At 35.0% G+C, this 15,467-nt stretch overlaps 1 protein-coding gene across 1 annotated transcript; it reads left to right on the plus strand.

The window, feature by feature from the left end:
* Positions 1-2,867: 2,867 nt before the first annotated feature.
* LOC100816966 (uncharacterized) lies at positions 2,868-6,411 on the plus strand. The gene is made up of 5 exons (XM_006605128.1): positions 2,868-3,118; positions 3,856-4,036; positions 4,138-4,271; positions 4,389-5,065; positions 5,297-6,411. Exons 1-5 carry the CDS (start codon positions 2,868-2,870, stop codon positions 6,409-6,411), a joined length of 2,358 nt encoding a protein of 785 aa, XP_006605191.1.
* The last annotated feature ends 9,056 nt before the right edge of the window (positions 6,412-15,467 follow it).

A 15,467-nucleotide genomic window follows, 5' to 3' on the forward strand; every position in this document is an offset into this window, starting at 1 on the left:
AAGAAAGCAAGATTCTTATAAATTTTAATGGAACCAACTTGTATAATAATTAATCACGTCGCATACTTACTTTACAGGGCTGTAACCCGTGTATATGCACCGATCGTCTGATTATTTATTTAGTAAGTATCGAATTGTTTTTTTTAAGGTAGGAATAAAAAATATATTTTTTGTTCTGTTTTTTTTTTCTAAGTTTTCAAAATTCTCATTTTGCACTTATTTAAACAATGTGTCAACAATAAAAAATGCATTATGTGCATACCTGATATGAAACTGCAGAATGAGCGAGAGAGAGAGACTGAGAGAGCGGGAGAGGGTGAGAGAGAGAGTGAGAATGGATGGACCACAGTGGTTAGAGGGAAAGGAAAACAGAGGGAAGGGGAGAGATCGAGAGTGGATCCCAAAACGTACTACGGCAACAACAATCTTGGACATTTTCACAGGCATCACCATCACAATTGGAGGGATAAGGATGCTATCACAACGCTTTATTTTACGCGGTTCCAAGAACACATAACAGAAGCGGATCTCTGGGCACAGTTCAAGAGATGGGGGGATGTAAAGGAGGTTTTTATCCCCAAAAATAGAAACAAAGGAGGAAGAAGATATGGTTTCGTAAGGTTTAAAGGGGTAGCCGACGAACATAAACTTGAAAAGCAGCTCGATAACATCATCCTAGATGGACTCAAGTTGTACGTAAACGTCCCAAAATACGGGAGAGGAAAGACTAGGAAGGAGGAGCGTATCATCAAACCTAGCATTCTGAAGAAAGGGCAAAGCAAAGAAACCATACCTGCGCGACACGGAGCAACACAGTACAGGAACCCACAGAAATCATATGCCAAGGTGGTGTCCTCCACTCAAATGGATAATGGTCATGTGAAGCACCTTAGACCTCCACAACTGAACCACCTAGAGTCACATTCATCAGTCCATCTACAACCAGAAGCGGGGCGGATGAAATGGCTCACAGAAGCATGGGTGGGTAGGATCAAGAAACTGCAACATTTTGAAAGGCTCGAGGACGACTTACCCTGGGAGTTAGGTGTGGACGTCGTGCCGAAATACATAGGCGACGACATGATTCTTCTCCTCGGTCTGTCGGATGCCAAAGCTGAGGAAATTATCACCGCAGAAACCCAACATGGTACATCTCCGTTTCGCTCACTAGAAAGATGGAACCCCACGTTGAGGCCGGGATACAAACTTGTGTGGGCGCAATGCTGGGGTATTCCTCTTGAAGTATGGGACATGGAGAACATCCGCAAAATCGTGGCGGCCATTGGAGACCTCGTTGAGGTTGACGACGATGTTGAAGAAAATAGAAGGATGGATAGGGCTAGAATACTCATCAGAACTCCATGGAAACCGCTCTTTAACCACACCGTTTCAGTCACTATCAGCGATGCGACTCACCGAGTGTACATAGTCGAGGAGGGGGCGAGCGACATAGGGGTGCGAAATCTTCTGGGACGAAGAACCTTTGAATCATCGGAAGAGCTAGACTCCGATGATGCTGAAGGAGTGTCCGATGATGACTCGTACCCGCCACCGTACGAGCTCCTTCGGTGCAAACCAAAAAACCCAGAAGATGACCCGAAAGCTGTCGTCGACAGCAATGGTGGAGCCCGCCCAGTCAATGGTAGCTATGGAGGGAGATCGGCGGATCCAACGGCAGCCAACCACTCCGGTGACATCGCCGGTGACCCAATGACCTCAGCGCAGTCACAAGGGAACACGAGCCTATGGAAGACGAGCACCTCCGACGAAGAACAGCCTCCGGTCGTCGCCAGCAAGCCTCGGCCCCCTTTACCCAAAGGTCCTTCACCAACTCAAAACACAACGGTCATTGCTCAAGGCAGCTGGGTAAAATCCCCTAACTTCGAAAACGGGGAGCATTTAATGCCTGAAATGGCTACGGAGCAGGAGAATGACGGCAAGGGATCAGAGACAGGGATCACAAATGGGAAAATATGCGTAGGGGAGACTCAAACAAGGAAAGAACAGGGGGAAGGACTTCCACTAATAGCTACAGCAGCACCGCCAGGTGACATGCAAGAGGAAAGAGCTGTTATGGACCCCCAAATTCAAATGAAAGATGTCTCTGAAACTCTCAAGGGGCCACCTCACTCTCTTTTGACACATCAAACCCACAATATGGAAATTGAGTCAAATGATAAAGTGGGTCAATCCCAACATTTTATATCCAGCCCACCATACCAAGCCACGGACAAGGAGCCTCTAACACCACTAATAGGAACATGGGACTTTAAAACATATGCGGTTGGATCACTTAACGGACTGGATCTTTCTAAATGCACCACTACAAATAACCCTCAACAAAACACTGGTGGCCCATCGTACCAATCAGTTGAGGGCAAAACGGAATGGAAGGTGTTTGTTAGGAGAAAGGGGTGTAAACAGCAAGTGGCCAAAGATGAACCTAACAAAGGAAAGGTCTCAAAGCCTCTATTTTTAGGATATAATTCTCTCACAGATTCCACTGAAAGAGCCACATTAAAACAGTCCATACAAGCCATATCAAAACCGCATGCACCACTTATCGAACCTGTTGATGGGCAATATGAAGAGGCATCTTTCCAATGGGAGATAGCAAAATTGTTGGGGGTGACCACAGAATCAGAACAGGCAGCAATCATCCACAAACTCAAGGACATGGAAACCAGAGACAAAACTGAGGCAGAGGAATTGGGTGGCAACATACCTCCATCATGAACATCATCTCCTACAATGTCAGGGGGCTTGGCAGAGGGGTCAAATGGGGTGCAATAAGGAGGCTCGTAAGGAATCACAAAGTAGACATTTTGTGCATTTAAGAAACTAAGAAGGAACACATTGATAAATCTATGTGTCAGGCCCTGTGGGGAGACTCGAACGTGAGTTGGGAATTCCAGCTAGCAATAAACACAGCAGGAAGGCTACTGTGTATATGGAACGATCTGGCTTTCAAAGTGGAAAGAAGCATCAAGGGCAGAGGATTCATTCTACTGGAGGGTGTATGGACGCAGGAAAACAAGAAGACAGCTATAATTGACATATACTCCCCCTGTGATAGCCATAATAAGAGAGAATTATGGGAATCTCTCAAGCAATTGAGGTGTTAGGACCCTGAAGGATTGTGGTGCCTCCTGGGTGACCTAAACAGTATTAGACATCCCTCAGAAAGAGAAGGAGTGTCTCAAAGGGGAGCGGAAGCAAGTAGCATCAATGAGTTCAACGAATGGATTTCTGAGTTGGAGCTCGTTGAAATACCTAGTGTGGGGAGGAAATTCACTTGGTTCAAACCAAACGGGGCATCCAGAAGTAAATTAGATAGATTCCTTGTATCCCATGAGTGGCTTCTAAAATGGCCAGACTGTTCCACCCTCATATTGGACAGGAACTTCTCAGACCACTGTCCCATCCTCCTTAGAGCCACCAACATTGATTGGGGGCCAAAACCATTTAGGGTGTTTGACTGCTGGCTGAAGAATAAATCCTTTGATAGGACCATCAGAGATTGCTGGAGAAATACTCAACCTAGGGGGTGGGGCGGATATGCAATCAAAGAAAAATAAAAGGACTCAAGGAGACATTGAAGATTTGGAATAAGGTGCAATATGGAGATACTCTCAAGACTGTACGAAGGATAGAGGTTGAATTAAACAGCTTGGAAGATGCAAGCTCTACTAGACAACTGAGCTCTCAAGAGTTGGCAACCCGCAAGAAATTACAGGAGGATTTATGGTCTGCTGCACATGCACATGACTCCTTGATGAGGCAAAAGGCAAGAGTAAGATGGCTCAAAGAGGGGGACTGCAATTCACGCTATTTTCACTTGCTAATGAACTCTAGACGCATCACCAATGCAGTTAAAGGTGTTCTGATTAATGGCTCATGGGTAGATGACCCCACAACAGTGAAGGAGGAGATATGCAGATTCTTCAAGAACCGATTTGCTGAACCTGAACAGCTAAGACCTGTCCTAAACGGGACCAGATTTAATGGGTTGGGTCAGCAGCAGAATGAATTGTTGGTGACTCATTTCCATGAGGAAGAAATAAGATCGCTGTATGGGAGTGCGGGAGTGAAAAAAGCCCTGGACCAGATGGCTTAAATTTCAAGTTCATCAAACAGTTTTGGGAGGTGCTCAAGCCTGATATCAGCCGTTTCATTACTGAATTCCACGTCAATGGAGTCTTCCTGAGGGGTACTAACACATCTTTCATCGCCTTGATCCCAAAGGTGAAGGATCCACGTCACCTCAATGAGTATAGACCTATCTCACTAATAGGTTGCGTGTACAAGATTGTGGCTAAACTCCTAGCAAACAGACTGAAGAAGGTGATGCCATAATTAATTGATGAGAGGCAATCAACATTTATCAGTGGCAGACAATTGTTACACAGTGCGCTGATAGCCAACGAGGCGGTGGAGGAAGCAAAGAGGTGCAACAAATCATGCCTTGTGTTCAAGGTGGATTATGAGAGAGCTTACGACTTCGTTTCGTGGAATTTCTTATCATATATGATGAAGAGACTTGGTTTCTGCCCCAAATGGATCACATGGATAGAAGGTTGTCTCAAATCAGCCTCAGTGCCCGTTCTCGTGAATGGTAGCCCCACCAATGAATTCATTCCTCACAGAGTCGTCAGGCAAGGCGACCCTTTAACACCTTTACTCTTTAACATTGTTGCGGAAGGCTTAACTGGCCTAATGAGAGAAGCACTGGATAGGAACCTCTACACCAGTCTCCTAGTAGGAAAAAACAAAATTCCAGTCAATATACTACAATACGCAGACGACACCATATTTTTTGGTGAAGCTACAATGCAAAACGTGAAGACAATAAAGTCCATATTGAGAAGTTTTGAACTTGCGTCCGGCTTAAAGATCAACTTTGCAAAGAGTAGTTTCGGGGCAATAGGAAAATCTGATCAATGGAGGAAAGAAGCGGCTGAGTATCTCAATTGCAGGATTTTGCCATTGCCATTCATGTATCTGGGTATCCCCATTGGGGATAACCCAAGACGTAGTGAGTTTTGGGATCCTATTCTCAGAAAGTGTGAGAGAAAACTAGCCACTTGGAAGCACAGACACATATCTTTCGGGGGGAGAGTGACCTTGATCAATTCAATCCTAACAGCAATTCCCATTTATTTCTTTTCTTTTTTCAGGGTACCTTCAAAAATAATAGTCAAATTGGAAGCCATACAACGAAGATTTTTCTGGGGTGGAGGACAGGATCAGAGGAAGATTGCATAGGTAGATTGGAAGACCATTTGCCTACCAAAAGACAAAGGTGGATTGGGCATTAAAGACCTACGGACCTTCAATTCAACTTTGTTGGGGAAGTGGCGCTGGGAACTCTTTCATAATCAGGAGGAACTTTGGGCCAAGGTGATTTGCTCGAAATATGGTGGGTGGAGGGCAGTGGAGAACGGAATAGCAGGCAGTCATGATTCAATATGGTGGAAGGATCTAATTTCAGTTCACAAGCAGCAGCAGAACAGAGCAATATTAAGGGAAACTTCATGGAAGGTGGGAGGAGGGCAGAAGTTTAGGTTTTGGGAAGATCCTTGGACAGCTGATGAAGTGCCTTTAATGGTAAAATTCCCTAGGTTATATCAGATTTCACGCCAACAAAATCAATTGATAAACCAGGTAGGGAGTGTCACAAATCAGGGTTGGGAATGGAAGTTCAATTGGAGGAGATCCCTCTTTGATTCTGAAGTTGAAATGGCAGACACTTTTCTGGGGGAGATTCCACAGCAGCTGTTGGAATTTCACAAGGAGGATACATGGATTTGCAAATTTGACTCAAGTGGCTACTACTCAACAAGCAGTGGGTATAAACTGATATGGGGAGAAATAATGGGGGCTCATCAGAATTCAGAATTTTCGAAGCTATGGAAACTCAAAATCCCAGCCAAGGCGGCAGTGTTCGCATGGAGATTAATCAGAAATAGGTTGCCAACAAAGAAAAACCTCAGCAGGAGGCAGGTGCAGGTAAATGACATCCTCTGTCCTTTTTGCAGAAATAAAGAGGAAGATGCTGCTCATTTATTCTTCACCTGCAACAGCATTCTCCCTCTATGGTGGGAGTCAATGTCATGGGTTAATTTGTCATCAGCAATGCCACAGCATCCTAGGGATCATTACCTTCAACATGGTCACAATGCTGCTGAAGGGAAAAAGTCCACACGATGGAAATGTTGGTGGATTGCCTTGACATTCACAATATGGAAGCACAAAAACAAAATTGTCTTCCAAAGTGTAATTTTCGATGGAAGCAAGTTGTTGGATGATGCGGTTCTTCTCATCTGGTCATGGATCAAAACAATGGAGAAGGATTTCGTTATGCACTTTAATCATTGGTCATCTAATCTCAAGGAGGGGTTTAGTAGTTAGGAGGGAATGGGTGAAGATGTATTCTGTAACATTTTATTGTGCTCTCAGCTAGGTTCAGTTACAAACTGGAATCCTGCTAGACACATATTTACTAATGTGTAACTACAGTACCACTGGTACTCTTTCAAATCTATAATACATATATATTTTTGCTGAGCAAAAAAAAAATATAGAATAACTGAAGTCATATAATTGGACCGACAATTTATTAACTTAAAAAATAAATGAAAATAACTTATAAAATTTGATAATTTTATCTTATTCAACTATAATTTAATTAATGAATAAGATGTACAGAAATTATATTATTATTTAATCATAAAATTATCATAATAAATTTATTATTTTCTATAACAATTGTTTTATAAGTTATATGAGCAAAATTATGATTGATTAATGATATAAAAAAATTAACAAATAAAATAAAAAGTGAGATATGAAAAGAATAATAGTAATATCACATAATATTTATGAGTTATCTTTTCACAACATTTAAGAGAGGTCATGTACTTTTTTCAATACATGCCAATTGTGAGTTTCACTAGTAAATATTTCACTTTTACAAAGTTTCTTTTCTTGATCTGTGGAGATTGAAATATGTGTATCACTTGCCAGAGTAGCTGGAAGGAAGGTGCAACTGAAGGCAACCTTAACTTGTCATCATATGCTTCCATGATGTGGACCGTGGCATGCCAAATTACTCTTCTACCCTTCGAACAGGTAAACTTTCTCAATTTTTTTGTTTAGTTTTTAGCACATACTTTATTCTTTGTTTAGTTTTTGGATATTGAGTTTTTTTTTATCATTATGAAATAAAAATAGAATCATTGGAACCAAATATTCTTTTAACAACATTGGTATGGGATCATAACATTGTGCATTAAAGCATTTAATTTCAAGTACTACATGGTTAATTGCCTAAGAATAAAGTATACACACCAAAACAAAATAACAGCTTAGAAAGTCTTGACACACAAGATCCATGACCATGACAGCTAAACCACCATTGATATCTGATTAATTGTCTAAGAACAAAATATACACACCAAAATAAAATAATAAGTTAGAAAGTCTTGACACACATGATCTCAAACCATGACACCTGAAGCACAATTCAGACGTCCAACTATTGATTCATTCTTGATATGCTTCTTAGTAGTTGAGAGCTGAGCAGAAAGAAATTGTTTAGGAAAATTATCATCTAGAAAGACCTCAGCTAAACCGCGCTTGGCTGGAGTAACAGGCATTTCATCTTGTGAATCATGGTTAGGTACTTCATCCATAGCTTTCTTGGTTGGAGATGCAGCCATTGTAAGCCCTGGATTATGATTTGATGTCGCAGAGAGTGATTTGCTATGTAAAAAACCAACATAATAATTTAATTTGAGTTAAGCTATAATTATAAATAATTTATTAATACGTACAAAAAGTATAGATACATTGAATAAATGAATATAATTTAAAGTTACAATAAAAATAATATTTAAATACAATAGATACGTGCATCAAATTGTAAGACATAACTTACAGTTTCATATTGAAAGAAATCGTCTTCATTGTTGGACAAAGGAACCTGACGTCTAGTTGTATCCTATCATAATCAATGGACCAATAATTTATTACAATGGATAATGAAATTTATAGATGTTCCGCCTACCTCAACTTCAAAAGAAAAACAAACTTGAGCTTCAACTGAATCCTGTCATAAAATATGAAGGAAATAAAGTTATTTACGCATACTAAGCATTAATAAATTATTGAGATAATATTGATAGTACCTCCACATCTGACAGTAAATCCATAATTGCTTGCATTAGTGTAGGATCATCAGATATTTTTTCCACAGATGAACTTTGTATTTGGACTGGACCTTGATTTTAAATGCAAGAGTACAACCCAAAAGATTGTCGAGTGGATCTAGGAACACATTAACACTTTTATCACCACCCTTAGATAGACATAAACAAAACAGTTAACATATTAGGGAAACAGTCATAATAATATAAATAAAAAAAAGATAGGAGTAAGTGAAACATATAAGCACATACAACAAACATCATGTTGTTTAATTCTTGTGCAGATTTCCCTAAAAGTTCTATGCACTCATGGTCCCAGAGTACAAAATTGGAACTTTGTTCCTTGCGATACACCATCACTTCTAGCTTATACCTTTTACACACAAATACAATTGGCTCACAAAAGAATTTAACAATAAAATAAAATCTAATTTAATGTGTAATGGTAAACTAAAAGTACACAACCTTAATATACTCCCTTCATTGTATTTGCCACATGAACATTTGAATGGTCCATTTTCTAGTACAACACTCTTGTTGCACTTCACACATCATGCATAACACTATCCATGATTCTCCACGTAATTCTGATGGTAACAGTAACACAATATGTTGCCTATTCAGCCAAGTACTTATAATAGTCAATAGTTGGCTAGATCAATTAATCATGTCAAATTAAGCAATGAAGAATACATATAATAGAGTACCGTGGTAATGCCATTGATTTCAGAGAGACTCTTCACCTCTGCTTTGTAAAATAACTTTTCTTTCTCTGAATATTGTGATGATACAAAAGATTGTGACAAGCAACAACCCTTTTGTGAAGAGCTTTGCATTAGAACCCCAATAGGCAAGCTAACACCAACTCTGTTGTTAAAGCAAATAAAAAATGATGATTAAGTACGATAAACACATGTCCATCATAACTACATACAAAGAAAAGAGAGTCCACAAAGTAATTGACCTTTGTTTAAATTGTTGTATTTCAAGTAATGATTCATTAATCAACAGCTTTGAGCCCTGCCATGTGTTAGTTATTGTAATTGGGTAAAGTACTGTGAATTTAATAATAGGAAATAAGTTAAAAGATTAAGTAAAAGAAAAAATATGACCAAGCCACCATTCTAATATAAAAAAACAAATCAAAAGTGAAAAATCTTGTGCCTCTTTGATGCGAGCGTGTCTTAACATAATAACCATTGTCTCCATACCACTTGTCTCTTTCAAATAATTAACCATTGTAAATAGAGGTCATCCCAAAGAGTAAAAATAATATTTTGACCACTATGATCAAATAAAAATTTTAATTTTGTAAATCTTATACTAAGCACATCAAGGATAATAAATAGATAGAGATAGTTTTTGTACCTCAGATCTTTCATGGTAAAGAGGACCCTCTTGGGACTACTTAAAACATGTTGTGATGTCAACTCATGAACAACACCAGTGGCATCTAAAATATGAAAGAAAAGAGGGGAAAAGATAATGATCTGTATACATCCTTATTAAATAAACAAACTAATTGTAGACAAAAACATAAGATATTGAAACTTGTTAGACAAACCATACAATATCTATTAACAACATAAGAAAGTTAAATAAGATGACATTTTCATCCATGATAATCATTTAACCTTGTTCAGATTTATCTTTAGTTTCAACAAACCACAGGTCTATGATTCTAACGGCAAGCTTCAAGGTATCGTTTGAGTTATCGATATCCTTTACGAAATCCCTACGACGTGTCATGCCTGGAGAAAATAAATAAAAAATAATCAACAACTAATAACAATCATCTCTCTGGCCCAATCAGGCAAGATGATCAAACACAAAATCAACTCGTAAATTAGTCTTTTGTGCAATACCAAAACATATAGAGAAAATGCTCACCTTTTGTTATGTAACTATTTGTTTAAGGAATCTGTTAATAATCTAAAATAACTGAAGTTATATAATTGGATGTACATTGAATTCATGTTTAAAAGAATTGAAAATAGTTTTAAAAATGTGAAATTTAATCTCATCCAACTATAATTTAATTAATGAATAAGTTGTACATAAATTATATTATTATTGATCCACAAAATTATGATAATAAATTAATTATTATTGATGTTATCTTTTTATAAGTTATATTGGAAAAAAAATATAATCGATTTATCATGACAAAACTTTAACAAATAAAATAAGAAGATGTGTTACTGTGTCTGAGATTAAAATATATGATACCTATTATATAATTATGTATACTGTAAAATCTAATTTAACAATTGACTAAAACACCAATCATAGGTATGAAATGAGAACGTAGTTAACATCTCTTTAAAAAGGCATTTACTAATCGATGGTAATTCTTAGTAAATATCATCATGAGTGTAGATAGCTATATGAAAAAAAAATTCATAGCAGTTCCCTGTTATTTTGCATAGATTTAGATTTAAACCATGAAGCCCTAAAACAAACCCATAATACAACACTAACCAAGAAATGATGAAAAAAATCTTAGAGCCGAGGGAGAGAATGAAAACAAAAAATGAAAGCTTAGGGAAGAATGAGGATTCTTCTTACCTCAGAGAAAGAGAAAGTTTTCTGACCTTTCCTACCTTAGACAACCTCTAATGGGGATAACTACAGAGCCAATGTAATCTTCTTACTGAGATTAAAATATATAATACCTATTGTATAATTATGTATACTATAAAATTTAATTTAACAATTGACTAAAACACCAATCACAAGTATGAAATGAGAACGTAGTTAAAATCTCTTTAAAAAGGCATTTACTAATCGATGGTTATTCTTAGTAAATATCATCATGAGTGTAGATAGCTATATGAAAAAAAATTTATAGCAGTTCCCTGTTATTTTGCATAGATTTAGATTTAAACCATGAAGCCCTAACACAAAACCATAATACAACACTAACCAAGAGATGATGAAAAACATCTTAGAGCTGAGGTAGAGAATGAAAACAGAAAATGAAAGCTTAGGAAAGAATGAGGATTATTCTTACCGAGAAAGTTTTTTGACCTTTCCTACCTTAGACGGCCTCTAATAGGGATAATTGCAGAGCCACTGTAATCTTCTTTTTGAGATTAAAATATATAATACCTATTATATAATTATGTATACTATAAAATTTAATTTAACAATTGACTAAAACACCAATCATAGGTATGAAATGAGAACGTAGTTAACATCTCTTTAAAAAGGCATTTACTAATCGATGGTTATTCTTAGTAAATATCATCATGAGTGTAGAGAAAATGAAATCTTAGAGTTGAGGGAGAGAAGCAACAACATACCAAAACCCTGACAAAAACTACTTACAAAGCTTGCTTTAGATAGAGTTAAACCGTGAAACAAATTTAAACCATGTAACACAAATCAGAAAAAAATTAGTAAGGAAGCAAAAACATGAAACAAACAACTATAACTTACCAATAAAACATGAATAACAGGAAACAAAAGTAGTAAATATCATTATGAGTGTAGATACTATATGAAAAAAAAATCATAACAATTCCCTGTTATTTTGCATAGATTTAGATTTAAACCATGAAGCCCTAACACAAACCCATAACACAACACTAACCAAGAGATGATGAAAAAAATCTTAAAGCTGAGGTAGAGAATGAAAACAGAAAATAAAAGCTTAGGGAAGATTGAGGATTCTTCTTACCTGGGAGAAAGAGAAAGTTTTTTTACCTTTCCTACCTTAGACAACCTCTAATGGGGATAACTGCAGAGCCACTGTAATCTTCTTTCTGAGATTAAAATATATAATACCTATTATATAATTATGTATACTATAAAATTTAATTTAACAATTGACTAAAACACCAATCATAGGTATGAAATGAGAACGTAGTTAACATCTCTTTAAAAAGGCATTTACTAATCGATGGTTATTCTTAGTAAATATCATCATGAGTGTAGAGAAAATGAAATCTTAGAGTTGAGGGAGAGAAGCAACAACATACCAAAACCCTGACAAAAACTACTTACAAAGTCTGCTTTAGATAGAGTTAAACCGTGAAGCAGATTTAAACCATGTAACACAAATCAGAAAAAAAAAATCAATAAGGAAGCAAAAACATGAAACAAACAACTATAACTTACCAAGAAAACATGAATAATAGGAAACAAAAGTAGGACCTTGACTCTGTAACCAAAATGTACAACAGCAGGCAAAAAAATGAGTAAGCAACCAAACATGCATAAATATGAGCCAACATTCTAGGTCAACAAAGAAAATAAAAAAACTTGTCTGGTGGATGCTTCTTCGTGGATGACCTTGCAAGCGGGAAAATCAAAAAGGAAGCAAAAACAAAACGGGAAAAATCAGTAAGGAAGCAAAAACACGAAACAAACAACTATGACTTACCAAGAAAACATCAATATCAGGAAACAAAAGTAAAACCTTGTCCATCTAACCAAAATTGTACAACAGCAAAGGGACCAAAAACAGGATGAACAGAGGGTAACTGAAGAACGAAAAGTAAACATGCATGACAACAGTAGGGTAAGAAAAGCAAAACCTCGCCTGTGTTTGAAAAAATGCACAACAATAAACACAGAGTGGAGAACGATGGAAACTAGCCTGAAGGACGAACGAAAGTGAAGACCGAAGAAATAAATGATGACACAAAAGTGAAGAAGGAAGAGATAAATGGGAGGAAGCGTGTTGCAGGGACAAACGACATGACTCAAGAAGGCTGGAAAATAAGACACGTGGGAGAAGCAACGGAGGGGGAAAATGGAGGGGCAAAAAGACCAAAAAACCAAAAAAAATGCCATGTGTTAAAATATCAGGTATGGACATTATAGGGTTTTCATGGGACTTCTCTTTCATTAGAGTTACTAGTCTGCAAGTCGTGCGTACGCACGGGTCGCTTGGTTAGTAAAATTGCAATCAGAGTAGTATAATTGAATATTAGATAGATAGATATTTATAATGTTGGTAAAAGGGAGATTGTTCAAAGGAAATAAAGAAAATATAATTAAAATGTTGGAACTAATAAATGTCCCAATAAACATGATCAGAAAATGCATAACTTGTAACCAATAAATATCCTAATGAACATGATTAGAAAATGCATAATTGTGAGCACCAAAAATAATCCTGCAGACAATGGGAAGAGACATGTCAAAAGAGGATTTCATATATAAATTCATAGTGCTCGAATATCAGTGTTATTTAAAAAAAATATATACACATACAAATAAACAATTCTAAATACAAATCTATTAAAATGCTGGAATAAAAATATATCTCATATGAAAAATAAATAATATTTAAAGTGCCACAAATTTAAAATTACTCGCTATTAATTTTTAAAGTGCCAAATAGATAATTTTTTATATAATTACTCACTATTGTATATGTCTGATTTAAAAAATAAAACATCAAAAATGATATATAATAAGTTGAAAACACACTTGCTAAAGTTAAATCAACAACACATAATAATAATAATAATAATAATAACAAAATTAATTAATTACAAAAAGAGAAAGTAAGAAAAATTTCTAATTTTCATTGCACTACCGACGTGATTTGTCTCCCGTGTGAATCTCAGCATTAAAGTTGGTAGAATATTTTCAATTACAATAAATAAGAAATTCAGAGTATAATTTTTTTCACCGATAAATATTAAGAGAAATAATTAAAATACACAGAAAATCAGAAATATATTATGTAAATAAAAATGCAGGAAGCAATCAGTAAGATAAAAATAGAAACATTATTAATTAACTGAAAAAGAAAAAGGTGATTTAAAAAATAAAATATAAAAAAGGATATAAAATAAGTTGAAAAGTTAATAAGATAAAAAATAAACACACTTGTTAAAGTTAAATCAACAACACATAATAATAATAATAATAATAATAATAATAATAATAATAATAAATAATAATAATAATAACAAAATTAATTAATTAATTAATTAAATACAAAAAGAGAAAGTAAGAAAAATTTCTAATTTTCATTGCACTACCGACGTGATTTATCTCCCATGTGAATCTCAGCATTAAAGTTGGTAGACTATTTTCAAGTACAATAAATAAGAAATTTAGAGTATAATTTGTTTTCACCCATAGATATAAAGAGAAATAATTAAAATACACAGAAAATCAGAAATATATTATGTAAATAAAAATACAGAAAGCAATCAGCAAGATAAAAATAGAAACATTATTAATTAACTAAAAAAGAAAAAGGTGATTTAAAAAATAAAAAATCAAAAAGGATATATAATAAGTTGAAAAGTTAATAAGATAAAAAATAAACACACTTGCTAAAGTTAAATCAACAACACATAATAATAATAATAATAATAATAATAATAATAATAATAATAATAATAACAAAATAAATAAATTAATTAATTAATTAAATACGAAAAAGAAAGTAAGGAAAATTTCTAATTTTTATTGCATTACCGACGTGATTTGTCTCACGTGTGAATCTCAGCATTAAAGTTGGTAGAGTATTTTCAATTACAATAAATAAGAAATTCAGAGTATAATTTGTTTTCACCTATAAATATAAAGAGAAATAACTAAAATACACGAAAAATCAGAAATATATTATGTAAATAAAAATGCAAGAAGCAATCAGCAAGATAAAAATAGAAACATTATTAATTAACTGAAAAAGAAAAAAGCGATTTAAAAAATAAAACATCAAAAAGGATATATAATAAGTTGAAAAGTTAATAAGATAAAAAATAAACACATTTGCTAAAGTTAAATCAACAACACATAATAATAATAATAATAATAATAATAATTTTCAGAGAATGGAAAATATATATATATATATATATATATATATATATATATATATATATATATATATATATATATATATTGGCCCGCAGAAACACGTTTCTTTTTTTTCCCACTTTTTCCTTTTGTTTTTCTTTTCTCACTTTAAATTTTTTAAAAATCGTGCAAAGCACAGGTCCCACACCTAATTTTTTATTATAAAGTTAACAAAAATAGAAATAACGATATTTTCTTATACGTATATTTTTGGATTCTAATGATATTGTGTATTTGAGTATATAAATAAAATAAAGAAGACATGTACAATTCTTTTAATGTAATAGGAATTACTGATTTATCAAGTCTATTTTTGTTATGTTTAGTCTGTTAACAATTACCATAAGCAATTACTGATTTTACTCCTTATGATATTGTGAGTATATGTAAATTTGTTTGGGCCCCTTGGGTGGAGTATCCTCAGGTGTA

This window comes from Glycine max, chromosome 19 (assembly GCF_000004515.6).
Source record: "Glycine max cultivar Williams 82 chromosome 19, Glycine_max_v4.0, whole genome shotgun sequence".
Classification (NCBI taxonomy): domain Eukaryota; kingdom Viridiplantae; phylum Streptophyta; class Magnoliopsida; order Fabales; family Fabaceae; genus Glycine; species Glycine max.